The sequence below is a fragment of the Erythrolamprus reginae genome, chromosome 6 (genome assembly GCF_031021105.1).
Source record: "Erythrolamprus reginae isolate rEryReg1 chromosome 6, rEryReg1.hap1, whole genome shotgun sequence".
Classification (NCBI taxonomy): domain Eukaryota; kingdom Metazoa; phylum Chordata; class Lepidosauria; order Squamata; family Dipsadidae; genus Erythrolamprus; species Erythrolamprus reginae.
Window position 1 is genome coordinate 45833676 of NC_091955.1, and position 22142 is coordinate 45855817.

Here is a 22142-nt window from a genome sequence, read left to right on the forward strand (position 1 = left end):
GTTTTCTACCTCTAGAAGATGAAATATTTTAGGACAAAAAGCTGTGAGGGCTCAATGTATGTTTTTTCCCTTTGCCAATAATAATAATAATAATAATAATAATAATAATAATAATAATAATAATAATAATAATAATTTATTAGATTTGTATGCTGCCCCTCTCCAAAGACCCGGGGCAGCTCACAACAATAATCAAAGACAATATAACATTGTAACAAATCTAACCCCAACAATTAAAAACCATGCAGCACATACATATCAAAACATAGAATATAAAAGCCTTGGGGAGGTGTCTCAGTTCCCCCATGCCTGGCGATATAGGTGGGTCTTGAGTAATTTGCAAAAGACAAGGAGGGTGGGGGCCGTTCTAATCTCTGGGGGGGAGTTGATTCCAGAGGGCCGGGGCCGCCACAGAGAAAGCTCTTCCCCTGGGGCATGCCAAACGACATTGTTTGGCCTTCTCCAGTTTCCTGCTTGAGCAGGGGGTTGAACTTGAAGAACTCCAAGGTCTCTTCCAACTCTAAGGGGCATACATAAGCGCACTAGAGTGCCTTCCATCCCCTGTCCTATAATCTCTCCTATATCTCCTAAACATATATCCATTGTAAGATAAAATACAGGAAATAGTAAAAGGGCAGACTAGATGGACCATGGGGTCTTTTTCTGCCGTCAGTCTTCTATGTTTCTATGTTTCTATGTTTCTTCTCTACTATATCCTCTATACAGTGGTCCCCAACGTTTTTTCCACCAGGGACCAGTTTCAGCAAGACAATTTTTCTATGGCCCAGTGGGGGCGGAAAGGGGCGTGGTTGGGGGCGGGATTAAGCATGGGGGTGCTGGTCCTCCCCGCCCCTCTTTCCCGCCATCGTCCTGTGGCCGGCAGAACCTGCCTCCCAAGCCCTCTTGCCCAGCGGGAGCTAAGCGCTGGAGAGAGGGGGTCAGGCTGGCCCTCCTGCCTCCCCCCAGCCAAAAACGCAAAAGCGCCCCGCGGCAGAAGCCAAAAGAGGCTTGAGCCTCTCGGTCCTTCCCGCCCCTCTGTCCCATCCATCGTCCTGTGGCCGGCAGAACCTGCCTCCCGAGGCCTCTTGCCCGGCGGGAGGCGAAACACTGGAAGGAGGGGGTGGCGGCATGAGGGCTGGCAGCTGCTGACTCCACGGACCGGTGCAACATGCCCCGCGGCCCGGTACTGGTCCGCGGCCCGGTGGTTGTGGACCCCTGCTCTATAACCTTCATTGTGTATTGGACAAAATAAATAAATAAAAAATAAAACTCTGTTATTCTGTTATAATTCATAAATGCAATATATTTCTCCATAACATAACTCACAAATTTCCACCCTTTTGAGAACTCAGTCAATAGCTGTGAAGGATGCTCCAGAAAAAAAAACTTCCTTCAGATGTCTATGGAGATTCTCGGTCATCCAGAACATGGTTTTGTCAAAGGTGCTTTTTCAAGAGGCAATTGGACTTACAGAAAGTCCAATTGCCTCTTGAAACAGCACCTTTGGAACATTCTTTGAGATGTTTGGTCACAAGTGATTCATATTCACTTAGTCTTGGAGAAAAAGCTTTCCGTGACCATTATGCAATTAGGTAACAATTATTGTTAAAATAATTTGTGTCATTACATGTTCTGCTCTTAGGCACTAGAATAGAATAGAATAGAATTCTTTATTGGCCAAGTATAATTTGATACACAGGGAATATTTTCATAAGCTCTCAATGTTCATATAAATAACAAAGTGATGTCATAGATCATAAACCATAAGATACACTCATAAATAATAAGATACAAACAACAATTGAGAAATCATAATAGTTCAGTGATCCACTAGTAGATCCCAATTTGGGTCTGCCCATCCGTAACAGGTTACAATATTTACACAAAACAACTCTGCTTTTACAGCATATTGCAGATGTCCTGCCAAAGAGATATTGACTCACCAATAGCTGATTGTGTTCCCAATGAGCCACAATGACACATAAAAGAGCAGATGCTGCAGGAAATCAGTCCCATTTTCATTTTCAATACACTGAAGGCATGAAGGTTCTCTTAGTAACTCTGATTTATATTCCGTTCATGACTGCTCTGATAAGGTAAGAATTTCAGAGCATTCTTATTTGTGTATATAATCAATATGAAAAAAAGTTACCAGTTTACTTTAAAGAGAATGATGCTACTATAGTTTTCATTTCTGGCAAAACCAATATGAATCACGTGAATTCAGTTCTTAAGATGCTCTTTTTACAAGGCCAGAATATTTAAGCACTAAACCTAATTTATCTGTTATCGAAGTAGATATCTCCTGTTCAGTCTCTTAGATGTTACATTAGAAATATAAGAAAAATATAGGAAAAAAGAAAGAAAAGAGAAAAGAGAAAGAGAAAAAAGATGGTAGTACAAAGAAACAGCATTTGATTTGGGGTGGGGCTGGTTATAAATGCATTTATATTTTACCCACTCTTTTTAAAGTTTCATTATAATTTCCTCCTTCCCCAAGCTATCCTGTTTTTTCACGTTCTGGGTTAATGTTTTGGGCTGGAGGAGGGCCCATTTAGACCTAGAATGTATTGCATGTCACAGGGAGTTTATTTTTTATATGTCTGTGTTACCACTTTTTCTAATGGATAAAGTCTAAATTAGGCGTCTCCAACTTTGACAACTTTAAGACTTGTGGACTTCAACTCTCAGAATTTTGAGAGTTTCTCAGCTTTGCTACCTGAGCAATTCTGGGAGTTGAAGTCCACAAATCTTAAAGTTGCCACGATTAGGGAACTCTGCTCTAAATGGTTCATATCCAGTGAGTATGTCCAATTGAACAAAAAAAATTGGTTCAAAAATTTGAACCAAATTGAACAAAAATAAAAAAAACCTCCTACCCAATAGCATACTTTGATAATGCTGTAGTGTCAATTCACTGAGCCTCAAAGCAGGAAAAACAGTGCAAATCATGACAATTGATAATGGTAGTGTCAACATTCAAATCTATATTTATATTGTTCAATCAGGATTCCACTAGTTCAGTTTAATTCTATACAAACTGTACTTCGAAAAAGAGGACAACTGGAGCAATTTTGGAGGAATAATTTACATGAAAGTTTTGCTCGGAAGTACCATCCTTGCTTTCCATCTGATATTCTTTTGTCCATAGGAACAGCAAAGGAAAAGCTTCATAATTACATGAATGTGAGTATATTTGTAGAAAACAGAATGAAAAGAACAGCCTGGGACAGTTCTGGGTCAATCAGTAAGCAAAATAAGCAGAGAGCTAGAGCACCAGGGGGAAGGGAGGCACACAGAGTTTTCCTCTTTAACTGTTGTGCTCTGATACACTATTTTTTTGTAACTCATTATCTATAATGCTCCACTTTAATCTGCATTGTATAAAAATAACTTTTTTTGGCATGCTGAAAGACTAAAATTTAAAAGTTTAGTTTGAAGGTGTCATCAGCTATTACATTTGCTTCCATGCCATGGAGTGAGAGTTTTCCTTCCATTGTTGGGCTGTATTGAGAGGAATGGAAACTTCTCCTGGAACAGCCATTAATTGTCCTCTTTAATGAGACTTTTTGCCTAGACTAATGATGGTGAACCTTTTTTTCCTCAGCTGTCAAAAGCATATGCGTGTGTGTTCCCACACCCATAATTCAATGTCTCGGAAGAGCAAACACAGCTTCCCCTGCCCTGCCTGGAGGTCCTCTGGAGGCTGAAAATGGCCCATTTCCTGACTTCCGGTGGGCCTAGTAGGCCCATTTTTAAATCCGCCCCAGGCTCCAAAGGCTTCCCTATAGCCTGGGGAGAGCAAAAATGCACTCCCTCGCCTCCCCACAGGACCTCCAGAAGCTGAAAACACCCTCCTAGAGCCTTCATGTTCTCCAAAAATCAGTGCTGGAGCTAAGATAGGGCAATAGCTCATGTGCTGGCAGATATGGCTCCGTGTGCCACTTCTGGCAGACATGCATAGGTTCACCATCATTGGCCTAGACCAATGTATTATGCAAAATGGGATTTACCAATTGAAGCAATGAAAATACCAAGCAGATACTTCTGACACTTAAACTCACTAATATTGTTGGCATATACGATCAAGTCATAATCTAATAGATGCCAGTGACCTATTTTATTTCCTAAAAATAGATTGTGAGCTCTGGGTTGATATGGAAAGTGGACTGATACAGAGTGGACTCCTGATAAACCTCTGAAGGCAACAGTGTCTCTTAACAGCTCAGGTTCAATGGCTACTTTTTTTCAATCAACTTCAGGGTTATTTTCAATCTTTACAAAAAATAAAATTGCTGGCAGAGTTCATGTAGAGCTTTGGAATGATATCTTACTGGTATACTGATGACACCCATGGGCTGTATGAAAACAAATGATCTAAACATTTGCTCTTTGACCCCTCCACAATAGCTTTGCTAGTGACCGCAGAGAGTGTATTTGCACTGTGCCTTATCTAACCATTCCTGAGTTGCTAGACTTGGCAAATTTTCCAGTGCTGATTTGCTAGTATAAAGTACTTCAAGTTGGGCAATCATTGAGAAATGTCTAAAGCTGGGAGAGGGGCATAGCCAAATGCCGTGGCGACTTGGGGAATCCAAATACCAATGCCGCTTGGAGGACCTGGTTCATTCGGAACCAGGTTGGAACCACCTTGGAGGGATGATGAAGAAAACAGACACCATCAGATTTCCCAGGAATCAAAATCCATGCCCATCTTTTGGGGACCCAGACCTTCATTAAATTCGTTGTGACTATTTAAAAACTTTGGAAAGAAGATGAAATAAGGATACTTTTTTTGGATAGAATTGATTTTAAATCCATATGAATACTGGAATAGTGAAACAAATTTGGAGAGCACTGGTTGGAGGCCTTAATATTTTAATAGACATCTACTGGTTGGAGGCCTTAATATTTTAATAGACTTCTTGACAGCTGTTGGCCTTGAATAAAAACATAACTTTGATATTTGCAAAATACAGCTTGTGCAGGGAAGGGAAATATAACAACCCAAATCCAAATGTGCATTGATTTCCTGAAAATATATTTGATGTTGAACAATTCCCATTAAGGGAAGGGTTTTTGTTACTTCCTCCTATACTTCCTGGATGTCCCCCCACTTAACGATTGGAAAACAAATAGAGTTAAATATGGAAATGAAATAATTAGCAAAAATCTACTCCATTTATCTTGTTATTATAGTATTATCTGTGCTATTAGTATGCCTGACTTCAGACTTATAGGTTCTATTAAGTTTTTTTATCAGGCTCACAGAGTCCATTAATTTCAGCTAGAAGCCAGTTAGAGAGCAGAGGGCACAATGGAGCTAATGGCTTTTTAAAACCCCAAACTTGTCCCCCAGGTTTACGAAATAATAATTCTAAAGTTGAAATTAGAATTATAGATTCCCATCCAAATTTTCAAGATAATTAATAGGATATGCCTAAGACTTTGATCAAGAGCAACTCATTTTCATGTTTAAGAGGTGAGTATTGTTGTGAGTGGTCCACGGCAGCTCAGTTAGTCACAGATTCTAAGGAGGATGAACTGGGCCCATCTTGGTGCCCTAGGCCAGTGTTCTTAACTGAGTCAGATAGTGAGAGTGAGGGAGGGTTGGAACCTGAGGAGCCTGAGGAACCTCGAGAGACTGTAGAAACCCCAATGAAGGTAACATCTGAGTCAGAGGAGGAAGGGGACATGGGAGAGAAGTCCTAGATGCCTGGGTTATGTTCTGTCAGGCTCTCTGATAGGAGCCTCCCGAAAATTCAAGGATACAAATTTCAGACACACACACGTTTGAAAATTCAAAACAATGTTCTTTATCACAAAAGTCCAAATAAACTAAGCACTCTTTTTGTATTGCAAAGAGCACGCTTCCCAAAACAACCAGATAGTCTGTACAATTTCCCTTAAGCAGTCATTAAGTACTTAGCCAGCAGCTGTGGACACCGTTCCCTGTAAGCTGTGCACGTGCACGCGCGCTCCAAAATACCACCCCGCGCACCCTTTTCCTTGGGCGCGCGCTCCCCATCCCCCTGCCAGCCTGCAGGGGGGGGGGCGGGCGGGGAGGCGTGGGCAGAAGGGAGCCGCGGCCGCCCCTGCCTCTCCATGGTGCCTCCGGCCCCCTCACGCTCCTGGCCTCTCGGCCCTGCCCTCCGCCCGCCCGATCCGCCTCTCTTTCTCCTCCGCTGCAAGAGAGGCGGGGCAGGCGTTCTCCGGAGGCTGACGAAAGTGATTTACAATGTCGGGTGCGCAGACCGGCGCACGCTCTCCCCATCCCCCTGCCAGCCCGCCCGGAATATTCAAAGTAAGAGCGAAGGGTTTTCTTATTTTGAATGTTCCGGGCAGGCTGGCAGGGAGATGGGGAGAGTGCGCGACGGCCCACGCGCCTGACATTGTAAATCACTTTCGCCAGCCTCCGGAGAACGAGAGTGAGAGCGACATAGCAAGAAAGAGAGAAAGTGAGAAAGAGAGAGAGAGAAAGAGGGGGGAGAGAAAGATAGCAAGAGAGAGGGAATGAGAGAGAGAAAGAGTGAGAGAAAGAAAACAAGAGAGGGAAAGTGAGAAAAAGAGAGCAAGAGGGGGAGAGATAGAGAAAGAGAGAGAAGGAAAGAAAGAAAGAAAGATGAGAGAGGAAGGAAGAGAGTGAGAGAGAGGAAGAAAGAGAGAGAAGAGTTGAAGGAAGAGAGAGATAAATGATAAAAAAAGGGGAGAAAAAAAAGAGAAATGAGAAAATGATTGAGGCAGAGAATGACAGGAAAGAGAGAGAAACAGAGAGAGAAGTGACTCTTGATTTAAAGCATATGTTAAAAGCACTTAAATAATAACAGAGAAAAAACCCAGCCCTCACCTGTTTTTATTAATAGTTTTGCTGGTTGTTTTAGTTTTAATAGTAATGGATTTTGTTTTTTTTATTATTAATTTCTTTTAATAAAAAAGAAAATATCTATCTATCTATCTATCTATCTATCTATCTATCTATCTATCTATCTATCTATCTATCCTTCTATGCCGCCCAGTCCCAAAGGGACTGTCGCTCAGACACTATACTTTTCCGCCCACACTGGAAAAAAATTAGAGGAAACATTGGCTGTGGAGTAACTTCACACCCCTTCTTCTTCCAACGAAGGGAGACACACACACGCTGCTCTGCTTTGGTTTCAAAGGAGTGAAAAAGCAACAAAGTCTAGCACACAAGATTCCTGACGAAACTGCAACAGATATTCTTCCACAATAGTCAAATCTGGCTGCTGCTATTTATATTTATAGCAGCATCCCTAATTACTGGAGCTCCACCCAAACACAGGTGGCCTTCCCTATTTCCTGTAATATGTTCTTACTTGGTCTCTTCTACACATAATTCTGCACTTGCGTGGGTCTAACATGTCATAATCTGAAGCTATAGGAAATAAGGAAGATTGACTGCCTTGGCTGTGTGCCAAGCCCTCCTCTGCCAAATCACTCCCACCTTCTTCTTCGTCCGAGGAACCTAAACTCTGATCTGATTCTGTCGGCAATAACACAGGCCTGTGACATGTTGAATTTTCCCCTGCATCCACCTCCCCATTCCCTGGGGCAGGAGCTGGGCCAGAGCCAACCACAACAGGTTAGAAGATCACGAAGCAGACAGGAATATCTTTATGGGAAAAAGTTCAGAAAATGAGTCTATGAAAGAAAGTCTAGGAAACAGTTAACCACACCCAAACAGGATATAAAGGAAGATTTCTGGGTAAAGGAGTGTGGTGTTTCAACATTCGTAATGGTGGCAGGCCTAGATTTGGGGTTCCAGAAATGCCACGCTGGTAACCTGCTATTATGCTTCTAAATTCATCAGGCAGAGATGCAGCTATGTAAGGAAAACCTGGAGAATCGTGTGTGTATGTGTGACCAAGAATATATATGTTAATGAGGAATGTGATAATTAGCTTTGACTCTTGGTGGCTGCCTAAATTTATCTCTTATCCAATAAAACCTGGAAAGCTGCCAAAATGGATCGAAATGCATGAGTTTGCTTGTATAAACCCTATTTTTTAATATAAAAGTGTGTTATTTGAAATGTCAGCTTCTGGATTCTCTCTTTGTTCCGATCCAGATAGGACAAAGCAAAGTCCGGGCTGAAGCCTTGGAACTGAAAGGGTTTAGAGCAAGTTGGAATTTGGTAGGTGACTAATTACTGAATGATGGATGCCTTTTTTCCCCTAGGCCCAATACTATGGAGAAGTGAGCATTGGCACCCCTCCACAGAAATTCTCTGTGATATTTGACACCGGATCTGCTGATTGTTGGGTACCCTCAATATATTGCATGAGTGATGCTTGTTGTAAGAAATATTTAATATCATTAAGAACTTAAATAAAATCAACAAAGAAAAGTTAAAATTTTGTCATACAGAAAAATAGGGGAAAGAATAGTTAATTCATGACTTCATCTAATGCAAAGTTCTCTCATAGATATGGAATCCCTTTGAGATTTCTTCTCTGCTGATATCTCCCATTTATGTCGGTTAGATAATACAACTCTTCAAAAATTGTGTCATTTTAGAGTTGTCACATTTTTAAAATGAACATTATTTTGATTTTTCTATTTTTATTGATACAGTATTTTATTTTTCTGTCGTTTCTTTTAGAATTTGTGGATTTATTATTCATATTTTGATTTAAACTGTTTTAATGAGGAGGAAAGTCTGTATAGAATAGAATAGAATAGAATAGAATTTTTATTGGCCAAGTGTGATTGGACACACAAGGAATTTGTCTTGGTGCATATGCTCTCAGCGTACATAAAATAAAATACACTTTTGTCAAGAATCATGTGGTACAACACTTAATGATTGTCATAGGGGTCAAATAAGCAACGAGGAAGCAATATTAATAAAAGTCTTAGGATATAAGCAACAAGTTACAGTCATACAGTCAACATGGGAGGAAATGGGTGATACGAATGATGAGAAAAACTAGTAGAATACAAGTGCAGATTTAGTAGAAAATCTGACAGTGTTGAGGGAATTATTTGTTTAGTAGAGTGATGGCGTTCGGAAAAAAAACCTGTTCTTGTGTCTAGTTGTATAGAACTAAAATAATAAGGAATAGTAGGATGCTTAAGCTGAAAGAGATCTAACATACCCAATTCCTTCACCTTAAATAATCACGATACATCTAAGTAAAGATGTTCATATCCACAACAGTATTTTCTGCATCTTTAAATTTGAAGCTAATTTTTGTTCAAGTGATTATTCTGCCCTACTAGGGCAATTTCCTATAGCCATATAGTATACTTTGAATAGCTCAACATTCAGATCCAAATATTAGCTTTGTTGAGGCTGCACCATAATATGTATCTCTCTGAAGAAAGAAGAAGGCAATATTATTTTCTAACATATAAGAAACTGAATATAGCAATAGTATTTAGACTTATATAACTGCTTCATAGTGCTTTTATAGCCCTCTCTAAGCAGTTTATAGAGTCAGCATATTGCCCCCAACAATTTGGGTCCTCATTTTGCCCACCTTAGAAGGATGGAGGTCTGAGACAACCTTGAGCCAGTGAGATTTGAACTGCCAATCTGCAGCTAGCTCTCAGCTCAAGTAACCTGCACTACTGCACTCTAACCACTGTGCCACTTTGGCTCATATTTCATGGAATAGACTTCATAGATCCTCCAGTTCTGCCAGTTCAATTTGTTCTTAGGCTCTGTCACATAAAGTAGCTGTCTCTGGAATGGGCCAACTCGCTGCGGGACAATTTATCAATTCAATTTAATTATTCAAAATAAACACATTTTTGTCATTCACATTTCATTTTGTCCCTCCATTTGCATCCTTTGTTTAATTATTCTATTCTACCTAATTGCTGTAGTGAATTGGTCATGAAGGGTTGACCGTGATGGATTGTCATTGATCCGCTGCTTTATTTACCTGAATTAAAGAGTTGCTGCTTTTTCTGCCAAATAATTTAACCCTGATACTTTAATCCCATGTTTTTCTTTTGCTGAAAAAATACTTTAAAAATGAATCCCACTTTCCAGAAGAAGTAATGGGTTAAGAGCAAATTTTATTTTTACAGCAAAGCACAACAAATTTGAGTCATTTCTGTCACATTCCTATCAACATGGAGGGCGACAATTTTCTCTACGGTATGGTACTGGGCACCTCATGGGCATTTTTTCCGAAGATGTGGTCCAGGTGAGAGAACTGCTGTTATCTTCAAGGGTTTTATGTTTTCTGAGAATGTGTATATTACTAGAATTAAAAATAAATTGCTGGAGATAAATGAGACCAATTCTCTTTTAAAAAGAATTCAACTAATATAGGAACCCTCTTGTTAGGGGAGCTAGGAATAATAATACCCTAAGGAAACAATTGGGAGCCTGTTTCGTATAGTGGTTAATGTTTTGATTTTGGCCTAGAAATCAGGAAACCATTATTTTTGGTCCCATTTTAGGCATGAGAAACTGGCTTGGTATCTTTGGACCAGTCACTCTTTCCCAGCCCAATGAGCTATTGTGAGGTTGCTGTGAGGAAAATAGGAGAAAAAAGGAGTGATGGTATGCTTTTAGCAAAGAAATATAGATGAAAAAGGTGGAATAAAAATCTAAATAAAATAACATTTCCCTTGAAATGGCTCCTACTATGTGTAGCCATAATATCTTTTCCGTACTGTTTTTCTTTTACAATCAATGAACAGATTAGCAACATTTCCATCAAGGCGCAAGAGTTTGGTGAATCTCTCTTGGAGCCAGGCAACACCTTTGTCTCTGCACATTTTGATGGGGTGTTGGGCTTGGCATACCCTAACTTGTCAGTGGTGGATGCAGTTCCAGTATTTGACAATATGATGAAGCAGAATTTGGTTGAAGAGCCTGTGTTTTCCTTCTTTCTGAACAGGTCAGTATTTGCACGTGAAAGGAAGGGCGAACATTAATATATACAAATGGAGGAGAAATACATGCATCAGTTGATCAATAGCTATTCAAGAGTTATTTAATTCTCATGCCATTGCCTTTTGGGGGGACTAGTCCAGTTCTATGTCAAAAGAATAATACATGTACAGGAAGATGATTGGTTCATCTATTTCTCCATTATATATTTTGGGAAACACTATTCACAGCTCTTAGATAAATACAATTGGAAAACTTGTTTTGCAGCCAATGTGGTTTCCTTCTCTCAAAATAAACCACCAAAATAAATCACAACACGATTACATGTTAACTTTCGGTCCATCTGTTTGATCAAAGCTCTGATTTTTTAAACTAAGAAAATCCATTTTTCTATGAACAACTTTTTATAAGAATAGATTATTATAAGTCCTATAACTATATTCATTCATTCATTCATTCATTCATTCATTCATTCATTCATTCATTCATTCATTCATTCAATTTTTATGCCGCCCTTCCCCTTAGACTCATGACAGCTTACAACATGTTAGCAATAGCACTTTTTAACCAAGCCAGCATATTGCCCCCACAATCTGGGTCCTCATTTTACCCACCTCAGAAGATTGGAAGGCTGAGTCAACCTTAAGCCGGTGATGAGATTTGAACCGCTGACCTACAGATTTACAGTCAGCTTCAATGGCCTGCAGTATAGCACTCTACCTGCTGCCCCACCCTGGCTCATTTTTTCATATTTTCATTTTCATATTTTCCTATTTATACCTGAATACAGCTTTCCAATTATCTGTATTATAGATGTTTCCCAATATGCATGAATCTTCCCCAAATATGTACCATCTATATACAGTTATGAGCTGAGAAATACTTTGAGGTAGATTTTAATAACTAATAATTCATGCTACAATAGCTTCCATTTCTTTATCATCCCTAATTTATTTCAAATATGTCTCTGAGTCCCAGTTGTGTTCTCATTCAGTTTAACAGCTACATCTTTTGTTCATCAGCATAATGTATTTAATCTTTTTAGAGATGGCACTAACGATGGGGGTGAATTGATATTTGGAGGCATAGACCATTCACTCTACCATGGACCCATATATTGGATTCCTGTCAGTCGGAAAATGTACTGGCAGATTCCTCTTGAAAAGTAAGTTTGCTGGAACAGAAAGCAGATGAACCACAAACAATCCATAAATATTATGCTTATGTTTCAGTATGAGAAGCTTGCACTTAATAACAAGCTGGATGCCTATCACAGTCCAGTATATATGAGCTCAGGAAGATTTTTTTAAATGAAAAGATTCCTTTTTTACCAATATATTATGATGGCAACTGTAAACAGTCATAAGCTTGGTATAGATCAAGACCAGGAATTCACTAAATAGAGACTACCGTAATCCAAGGCAAGACAACAGACACAGTGAGGTAGAATCCAGAGTTTATGGCATAATCCCAAAACAGAGTTGAGGCCTGGAAAAAAAATTTCAGCATCAGGAAAGGACAATACACCAGCTTATTTTTTGTAAGATGCCCAGAGTCACTGAGAGTGAGCAGGTAGCCATGTAAATTTTCTAAATAAATCACTGAATAAAATACAGAGCTGCCATAGCTGAGCTCTCAGAATTGGCTCTTCCATTGTCCGGTTTCCTGCCAAGTCTCTCCAATCTATGGATTGGTTTCCTCTGTGGCTGAATCTTTATCACTCTACTTAGGACTGGGGACTGGGCCCTGAGAGTCTGAGGAGCTGTGAACACAGAGCATATTTAATTTAACTAAATATAATTAGTTAATACATAATATAATTGAACATATAGCATAATTTTATTTTAATATGTTCATCAATAGAAACTTTTTCAAAAGAAGAGGCACATAGAAAGTATGAGCAAGATGTTTTCTTCATATTTTTGTTTTGCTGGTGTTAAAATAAATTAGACATTTGTGTGGTAAAAAGTAAAAGTTTCTCTCTCAGCCAGCCATGTCTGATTCTGGGACATGGTGTCCATTTCCATTTCATGGCCGAGGGAGCCAGCGTTGTCCAATGACAGTTTCTGTGGACATGTAGCCAGCATGGCTATATGTGAAAGATGCACAGAATACTGTTACCTTCCCACTGAAGTGGTGTCTTTTAATCTACTTGCTCTCAAACTGCTAAATGGGCAGATATTTGCATGGGTAAGAGCAGGGATGTCAAACTCATGTCAACATGTTGTCATCAAGTGACGTATCATGACTTTCCTTCCTTTGCTAAAACATGGGTGGGCATGGCCAAGGCATGATGCATTCAGCCCCTGGTCCAAATATTTGACACCTTCGGGTTAGAGGATAATTCAATACATATTTACTGAAGCATAAATCTTACCACCAGATTTTGAAACAGGCAAGTATGAGATTGCAGCCTTACTTTCTCTTGACAATACGGAATGTAAACATCCAAATGATATTAATGTACAGATGTAATGTGTGTGTGTGTGTGTGTAATGCAGAGAAAGAGAAAAGATTTGAGATTGACTTTTCCAAATGTACCTATTTAATTTTGGTTTTTTTTGTATTAATGTCTGCCAATTACTTTTAGTCTGTTTCTTGATTATTGATGTTTGCTTCCCCCCCCCCCCCCCATCCCTTTATGCTTTCCATATCCAATAATGCAGTGTGAAAATCCAGGGACAGATTGTAGCATGTAAAAATGGCTGTGAAGCAATCGTAGATTCAGGAACCTCTCTTATTACTGGTCCATTACTAGATATTAAAAAACTACAAGCAAAAATTGGAGCTGCACCTAGTTCTTCTGGAGAGGTAAATAAAATTGTGGGCTGGAAAGGATAAAAATTATTGATATCACAGTGACAAAAATGTATTAAGAGAGTGAAGACCTCTCAAAGTAAGAGTTATACTAAAGTGTAAATATTGTTTTTGTGAAATGTAAAATTAAGAATGAAGGGTTTTTTAATAATCCTTTAATCCTAGGCCTATATTTAATATATCTGAAACCAGCACAGAAGCTGTTGGAAATGGAAGAGACTGAAATTTTAAAGAGAAAATTTGGCATTTATTTACTGTTTATCCACTTTATTTGGAGCTAATGTTCTACCATGGATATTGATATGGAAGAATTAAAATGGGAAAGGTACTGAATTGAAGATGCTTGGATGAACTGGTCATGTTTTTTTTAATTCTAGGTAGTAGAATAACATTTGGATGACCACTTGATGATATTTCTATGTTTATCTGGATTCTTCAGTTCAAAAATTGAGTCTTCTTCTTTAATGAGGCTGCAAGAGAACCCAAAAAAATCAAACCAGATTCTCCCTTTTATCCATCATGTCTCTGATCCAATCCATCACTTTGGAGATCTGATTGGCTCAAAGGGCAGCAGACCAATGGTGAAAGCGAAGAATAAATTAAAGGGTTAATGAGAAAGAGGCTAGTTGCTGCTTCATGGCACAGTCCTGCCCAGGGGCATGTCATTGTTTGGCCACTTTAAAACATGGCTTTAATCACTTTTTCAAAAGAATTTTAAATTAGACTGACTTTACATTTAATAAATGTGAACGGGGAACAAAGTGTGAGTGAATTTTAAGCAGCCACTTCCTATTGGTGAGCTCTTAGTTTGGCTACTTCATGTGGTTCATGTGCGAACTGGTTGTTAACATATGTGCAGCCCACCTCTGGATAGATCTATCCAACCTTGACACTTCCTTGTGCTCATCATGTTGCCCGCCCACCTGTGCCAGAGGGAAAGCAATTTGGGAAATTACATTCTTATGATAAATATTGCCTCTTTACTAGTTCCAATATATCCTCATGCTGCTTTTAATAAGCCACTATATCAATTCTTTGGCTTATATTGTGGAAGGTTGATCTAATATTTGCCGTTTTACTTAATTGTTAAACATGAATCTTCCATATTCAAATGCAATGGATGATTAGATGTCAGGAATTATCAGGAACAAGTCAGTGTAAATGGTGAACAAAATTTTAGATCAAGGAATGCTTTGATTTGTGTTACAGTTTCTTGTGGACTGCAGGAGACTATCTAGTCTGCCCTCAATAAGCTTTACCATTGGGCAGAAAGAATTCACATTAACACCAAACCAATATATAATTAAGGTATGTATCCAAGCTTTAATAATGGTAGCTTAATTATCACTTAATAATTTTTAATATAAATAATGCTGTACTTCAATGTTAGATGTCCTAGACATAGATCTTTTAAACATATTTTATTAGAGTCTACTAATATAGCTGTAATGTTTATATTGCTAGTCCGTGTATAATATACCATATGCTAAATAAATAAATCATGTATATATTTTCTAGCATCACACAATAGGCATACACGCAGATTTTCATACACATGATTTTTGACATATTATTATTTTGGAAGGGTCTAGCAATCAGCTCAAATAACTTTTTAATATATTGCTCCTTATCTTCCATGTATCACTTCCTGTTGCAGACCGAATATGCTGCTTTAGGACTATTTTCCCCTTTAGTAAATACATTTTCTCATTTGATGATGAGACTGTACACAAGATGAAGTTAATATATCTGGAGGTAACCATCCTTGAGTAGGTGATAAAAAAAAATTGGAGCAAATGGATCCTTTTACCCTCAGTCTAAAGAAGAGGCCTCCTGTTCTAGCTGTCTAGTCCAATTGCCCGAAGACTTGAGCAGCAGGATTTCTATTAATCTATTCTATTCATATGTGATTATGGATTGATAATTACTGTAGTTTTGGAGTATAAGACGCACCGGTATATAAGACGCACCTAGATTTTAGAGTTGGAAAACAAAGAAAAAAGTATTCTGAACCAAATGGTATACTAATATATTATTTAATAAAATACCAGTGTAGCAGAATACTTTTTACAAACTTGTATACATTTTACAACCATGTACACTTTTTACAAACTTCAAACTTGACAGCTTTAAGATTTGTGGACTTCAACTCCCAGAATTCCTCCTCCAGTCATGCTAGATCAGGAATGGGAGTTGAAGTCCACAAATCTTAAACTTGCCAGTTTTTAAGACCCTTGTACCCCTAATCCCTAACCCAGGAGTCTTCCAACCTGACAGCTTTAAGACAAGTTGACTTCAACTCCCAGAATTTCTCTTTCAGTCATGCTAGATGGGCTAATAAGAAGGCAAAAACATCTCTATTTTTGCAAAATCTTGGCCATTTTTTGCCTGCTTTTTCACAAAAATGGGATGGGCAAAGGATCTGGGAAGCCTGCAAGGAGCTGAAAAATGGGCCATTTTGCCTTACCCCAGTCCCCAGGAGCTCAATTTTCATTGATTGAGTTTGGCTTTCCCCCGTTTTCTTTCATTTCCTTTTTGCATAAAAATGCAACAAAATTTATAGAAGTTTCAGTGGATATTTTTGCAAAGCCCCCCCCCCCAATTTTGTCTAGTGTGCTAAGATTGAGTTCCAGTCCCATCTTAATCATAAAACAAGGTGGGTGACCTGGGGCAAGTTATTCTCTCTCAGTCTTAGGACGGTGGAAATAGCAAGCCACTTCTAAAAGCCTTGCCAAGAAAACTGTAGGGACTAGTCCAGGCAAGCCATCAGGAGTCAAGATCATTTAAAGGCAGAACAAAAGACAGAAAAAAGGAAAAAAATGAAGGAGGAAGGAAGGAACGAAGGAACGAAGGAGAGAAGGGAGTCCATATGCATATTGTACAAATATTGAATTAAAATGAACAAGTTTTCAAAATTGTTGATGAACTGTATTTTAAAGTAAAAAAAGATGAATTTTGAATATGAATAAGTTTTTTTATGTACTGTATTAGTTCAAAAATGCAAAATTATAGATAATTTGTATTCTAATATCCCCAATCCTACAAGGTAATGATACACTACTATCTCTTCTCCTAAATATCCACTCTCTTCTTAATAATTTCATAACATTTAGTTAAAAGGGACAGCAAACATTCTCATCACTACAGTCCTCTATTTCAGGTCTAGTACATGCTACATAATGGCAGTCTTTGTTTCTTTCTTTTTTTAATAGAAAGTTTTATTGATTATAAAGAAGAAAACAAACAAACAAACAAAACACATAAGACATAACAAAACATTTAAATGAGCATTTCCAAAATGTAAACTAGGTGGTACACATCACAAGAGTAAAAACTTAATGCTATGACTATAAAAAGTGATTTTCATGAATATATCGAGTTGATATACTGTATATTAATTTATCACTAAGTAGGGATAACATATATAAGTTGAGATTAACATAATTTACATTTTCATTCTTATTTTGCGTATATTTGGAACTTATATAGTCAAATTTAACCTCTATAGAATTGTAATACCATCCAAAGATCTTTACTATTGATTTGTCAACTATATTGTTGACCGCTAAGTTGCAATTTTAAATATTTAGTTCAGATTATTTATAGCCGTTTTAGTTTATAATATTCCTAAAAGTTTTTGGATAGCCATCTATCGATAGGTTCACAGTTTCTCTTGTATATAATATTTCAGATTTGTCTCTTTTGGAATATTTCTAAGAAAGGTGAAAGAGAACTTGTCAGTTTTAATTAATTTTTGTTTGGAATATTTATAATGTTTCAGCCAATTATACCAACGATCCAGGGCTGGGTAGAAGTCTGATGTGTCTCTATCTTGCAGTTCAAAGGTCTTTTTTTTTTAGTTCTGCACATTCATGTATTTTATTTATGAGGTGTAAATTAGATGGGGTATTATTTTCCTTCCAGTATTGGGCATATAGTATTCTGTATTTTTGTTTACATATTCCTAGCAAGAACATTTCAGGTTTTAAGTGAATGGTTTGTTTTGTGATTTGTTCTAGATATAGTTTAATTTTCCTCCAGTATTTTTTTACTATTGGACATGTCCACCAGCAATGATAGTACGTTCCAATTGTTTTTTTTATATTTCCAACAAAGAGGTGAGATATTGGGGAACATCTTTGCTATATGTGCTGTGGGAAGGTGCCAAAGGTAAACCATTTTATAAAGATTTTCTTTGTACGGAATTTCCAATGTAAGTTTATAGTTTAAGTTCCAGAGTTTCTCCCATTCGTTTAAGTATATGGGGTAACTGAAATTTTGGGCCCATGCTATCATTGATGGTTTAACTTGCTCCTTTACTATTAGTTGTTTAAGAAGTAAACTGTACATTTTAGATATAAAATTTGTTTCTCTTTGGCAGGAAAATAGCGGATATGAGGCCTTGTGTTTCAGTGGTTTCCAGTCGCTAGATCTCATCTCTAATGAAGGACCATTGTGGATTCTAGGAGATCTATTTATGTCTGGTTTTTACACTGTTTTTGATCGTGGACATGATAGAGTTGGCTTTGCTAAACCATCTCGTAAAAGAAGAAGTCATCAACAGAAGTAGTAAAACAGCATAGATAGAGATAATATTGATAATTTTGCCTTTCAAGAATTGTTTTTGATTTGTGGAGAGAATGGGGAGAAGAGGGATCGTGGTTAAAAAGGATTTAACCATGATCCTTCTGTGGTCATAATGGAGGTGTAGCAACTTTTTCCAACCTATTGATTGTCAGATGTGGCAGGGCTAACAGGATGCCTGATTGGAGATCTATTTATGATTGAAACCCAAAACCTATTAGGTAGCCATATTAGAAATAAGCTGAATAAAGTCTTCAAAAATTGTAGAGCTGAGCCATTTGGCTTACCTATTTTACATTTACTTGGATCATGATGTATGCTCATTTTTGTTTGCAAAGGATGCTCAGCTTTCAATCCTATATACTGTATACTTAGATGAGAAAAGACTTCACTGAAACAAACTTTTGTTCTAAGGCAAAAGTTATTATTATTCTGCTGGTTAAATTATTCCTACACAACTGGTAACTGAAAAGTTATTTATCTGCAGTAATTATGTTTCTTATATTACAGTTGCCGTAAAACAGAGGTAGGGAACGATGGCTGGCTTAATAATTCTGGGAGTTGAAGTCATAAAAGGGCCATCATTCCCCACCCCAAGTGAAGGGAATTTGTCTGATAGGCCTGATTTGGCCCATGGAATTTCTTTACCTGTTTTGCTAGATTCTTTTCAATTTCCCACTTCATTGCCGACAAAGAAGGCAGATCTTTTTTTCACTGCAGACTCAGGCTTTAGTATAATTAGTTAGCTGGGTCTGTGGCTGGATAAGATTCCATGTCTGCCATGAAGATAGGCAAGAGACTGCTTATCCAATACATATTTACAAATTACATGTGTGTTTGTTTCATTAAAATCAGAGACGCTTACTTTTTCTTGAAGTTAACTTGTTCTAAAATTAAAATATTGTAGTTAAGAAGGCTTAAAGGTAGATTTTCAGATATAGAATTGCTGAAACTGATATAAGATTTATTCCTCAGAATCCTACAGCCCAAATCAGCCACTTTCATAATTGTTCATAAGCCAGATGTGTTCAAAGCTATAAATTCTCTTTAAACCCCCCCCCCCCCCCCGTTTAATCTGTTCTGGACTTTCAGATATACAAATAAAGTTGAGCAAGCAAATAACCTTCCGAAGTTCCGAGTCATTCTGTTTCAAGTTAATTTGACCTTTTCACCAGAAAACTGAAGTCCTGCTTAGCACTGAATTGTGGATTCTCTTCTGATGTTGGCAGCTGAATTCCAATAATTCTTTCAGGCAGCAGAATTAAACCAGTCCCTTTTTGCTGATGAGCCCTGAAGATAATAGTGAAATTTCCTTTATGCTTTTCTCTCATTAAATGACTATCTTATACCCCGCCCTTCAATATGAAAAGATAAATGAAGTTATGACACACATTTTTGAGAGGTCATTACAACTTCTCCTACAAGCAATTTTATTGATGTTTTGGCAGTATGCCAAGATTTTAAAAAGTCATTGCTACATTTATCTCTTTTCATATTAAGGACACAGAAATGGAATTCTGAACTTTAATCACAAGAGTTTTATAAGAAACAGGATATTCTCCAGGAATTTCTCAAAGCAACAGTGGAAAGAATGTAAACATGCACATTGCCTTTCTCTAAGAAAAGGAAGGCCAAAATATTTTTATGTAGGGGAAGAACTTCAAGCAACTATGGATATGAATTCTGTACTCCTTGTGCACCTGTTTTATGGTCATGGAGCTTCTATTACAAAGACTCTAGTTTTTAGTCTTATTTGTATACATCACTAGAAATGACTGTCATATCTGTCTTGAGGGAATTTTTAAAATTATGATTTGTTTCTATAATTCAGAGCATTTCAGGCGCCCTATTCTGAGCATCTTTACTTATGTAGAAGTCAAAATTCAAGTTGTCATGCCTTTATTTGAGTGCTATCTAGCAGGGATGAGTTTCAGAGACATCTTCACTAATCTTCACTAATAAATATTCAGAATTTACTGACAAATGAACTAGGCTGTTACAAAGAGAAAGAATGCCAGTTTCTTGAAGTTTGGTTATTCCCCTCTCTTTCCTACTCCTTTTAATATTTACTCCATTGTATCTTAATCTTATTTAATTTGTATTTACTTATGTCTGAAATGAAAGGTAAGTTCAAACATTTTAAAATTGTTTTTATCAAAATACACAGTAGGATAGACAGTATGCAAGCTTTGTTTCTCCAAGGGAAATTAACATTCTATATGCCAAAAAGTTTATAACAAAACTATGAGTCCATAGCACTCTGTTTGTCAAAGGTTATCTTTAGTGGAGTCATTGTTAAACTCAGCTATATGAAGAATATCAGTTTCTTTAGTATCTGGTTGCTCTAATAAGTAACATATGTCAAATGTATTTGGAGAAATAGGACTAGGTGTAGGTGTGCTATCTGGACTTTTTCCAGAGGAAGTTGCCAATTCTTTGGTACTGAGCACTTCATGTTGAGCAAGAACATCTGGAAATCTCCATCTTTGAGTATCTGCCATATTGACAGTTGATATTTGAGACGAGGGTGATTTATTTCCTTTTGGCATACCCAAAGATGGAACTTGTTGCTTGGATTCCATATGAGGAGGTTCTTTTTCTGAAGGTGTTATCAACAAATCTGCATTACTATTGAGTTTTCCACAATGAGTCAACACAATTCCTTCAGAATCTGTCTCTGACCCACTTTGACTGCCCAAATCTTTTCCTGTCATGACATGGAAAACCTTGTCTGAATCCAGTCTGGTTTCTTTGCTCTCGGTTTTTACAGTTAGTGAGTCTACTTTGCCAATTCTCTCATCCACTTTGGATTTATTGGAAGTCTCTAGAGCATCATTTTTGCTACTTTCTCGAATAACTCTAAGATCTGTACTTGCATGCATCTTTCCATTCTTATCAGGCCAGTTATGAGTTTTCCTGTCATTTAAAGGGAAGTGTCTCCCTCTAGAGTGCATTTCCAGAAAATTGTCAATATGATGCATTTCATGTGATGGGAAAAAAATTGAGCTTTCACTGGATTGTCGTTGGTAGGTCCTCCTGCTGGGCGAAGGGGAGACTTCTCGGACACTCAGAAAGCGTTTCACTCTTCGCAGCACCGAATGCTGCCTTCTAGCTTTATCATCATCCCGGGGCCAGTTTTCTCCATGGAAGAACTGGCTGTCTGCCAGGCTGCAAGAAAAAAACATGCAACATTAATTTTATGTATTAAGAGTAAATTGGCTCTTTCAGTGTGCAGACCTAGGTCGCAGAAAGCCATCCATTAAATGGAAAGTATATTTGCAGCAGTGGTGGGTTCTTACCGGTATGGTAGGCAACTCTATTCTGGAAGCAGCCGCCAGATTGAGCAATTTCTGCACAACCGCTCCAGTGCCAGTCTATCGGGCAGCACCATCTTTTTTTCCTGAATTTTTTGCCTTATTTGCTTCCTGTGCATGCACCGAAATCATGTGTGTGCGAGCATCCTCTTGTGAGTTTTCGGTGTGCTTTTGTTTCCTGCGCACGCATGGAAACAAAATCACATGAGGGATGTGTGAGCATGCACATGAACACGCACAGGTGTGCCTGAATCAAGAGGATGTGTGTGCAATGCACCAGTTGGATGCATTGATTTGCAGGTATACTTCTTGGCAGAACCTTGACTTTTACCATTGACAAAGGAAAAAACAGTAAAGCTTGAGTAGACTGAACGATCATTCCTGAAGCAGAAGAGGGGGGAGAAATAGGGAATGCAGTAGATTTTCTCTGGAGAGGCATGGCTGGTTGGCTAATAAATGAAACATAGGTCCTAACTTTTTCCAGATTCTATTTTAATTTTATCTATTTTTGCAAACAATTTTTAAAGTAGTGGTATAAATACAAAATTCTGTTC

General features: G+C 38.0%; 2 protein-coding genes across 2 annotated transcripts in view; one reads left to right on the plus strand and one right to left on the minus strand.

Moving 5' to 3' along the window:
- Nucleotides 1–1998: 1998 nt before the first annotated feature.
- LOC139169473 (cathepsin E-like) lies at nucleotides 1999–19396 on the plus strand. Its single transcript, XM_070755692.1, has 9 exons — nucleotides 1999–2096; nucleotides 3009–3186; nucleotides 8200–8317; nucleotides 10060–10178; nucleotides 10681–10880; nucleotides 11919–12038; nucleotides 13540–13684; nucleotides 14900–14998; nucleotides 18072–19396. The coding sequence occupies exons 1-9, from the start codon at nucleotides 2041–2043 to the stop codon at nucleotides 18258–18260; spliced, it is 1224 nt and encodes a 407-aa protein (XP_070611793.1). The 5' UTR covers nucleotides 1999–2040; the 3' UTR covers nucleotides 18261–19396.
- Nucleotides 19397–20456: 1060 nt separating this feature from the next.
- The window catches only part of BEST3 (bestrophin 3), a 31958-nt gene continuing 30272 nt past the window's right edge, over nucleotides 20457–22142 (minus strand). The window contains exon 11 of the mRNA XM_070755706.1: nucleotides 20457–21442. Within this exon, the coding sequence (XP_070611807.1) occupies nucleotides 20542–21442 (901 nt within the window). The 3' untranslated portion in view covers nucleotides 20457–20541. The remainder of the gene's footprint in view (nucleotides 21443–22142) is intronic.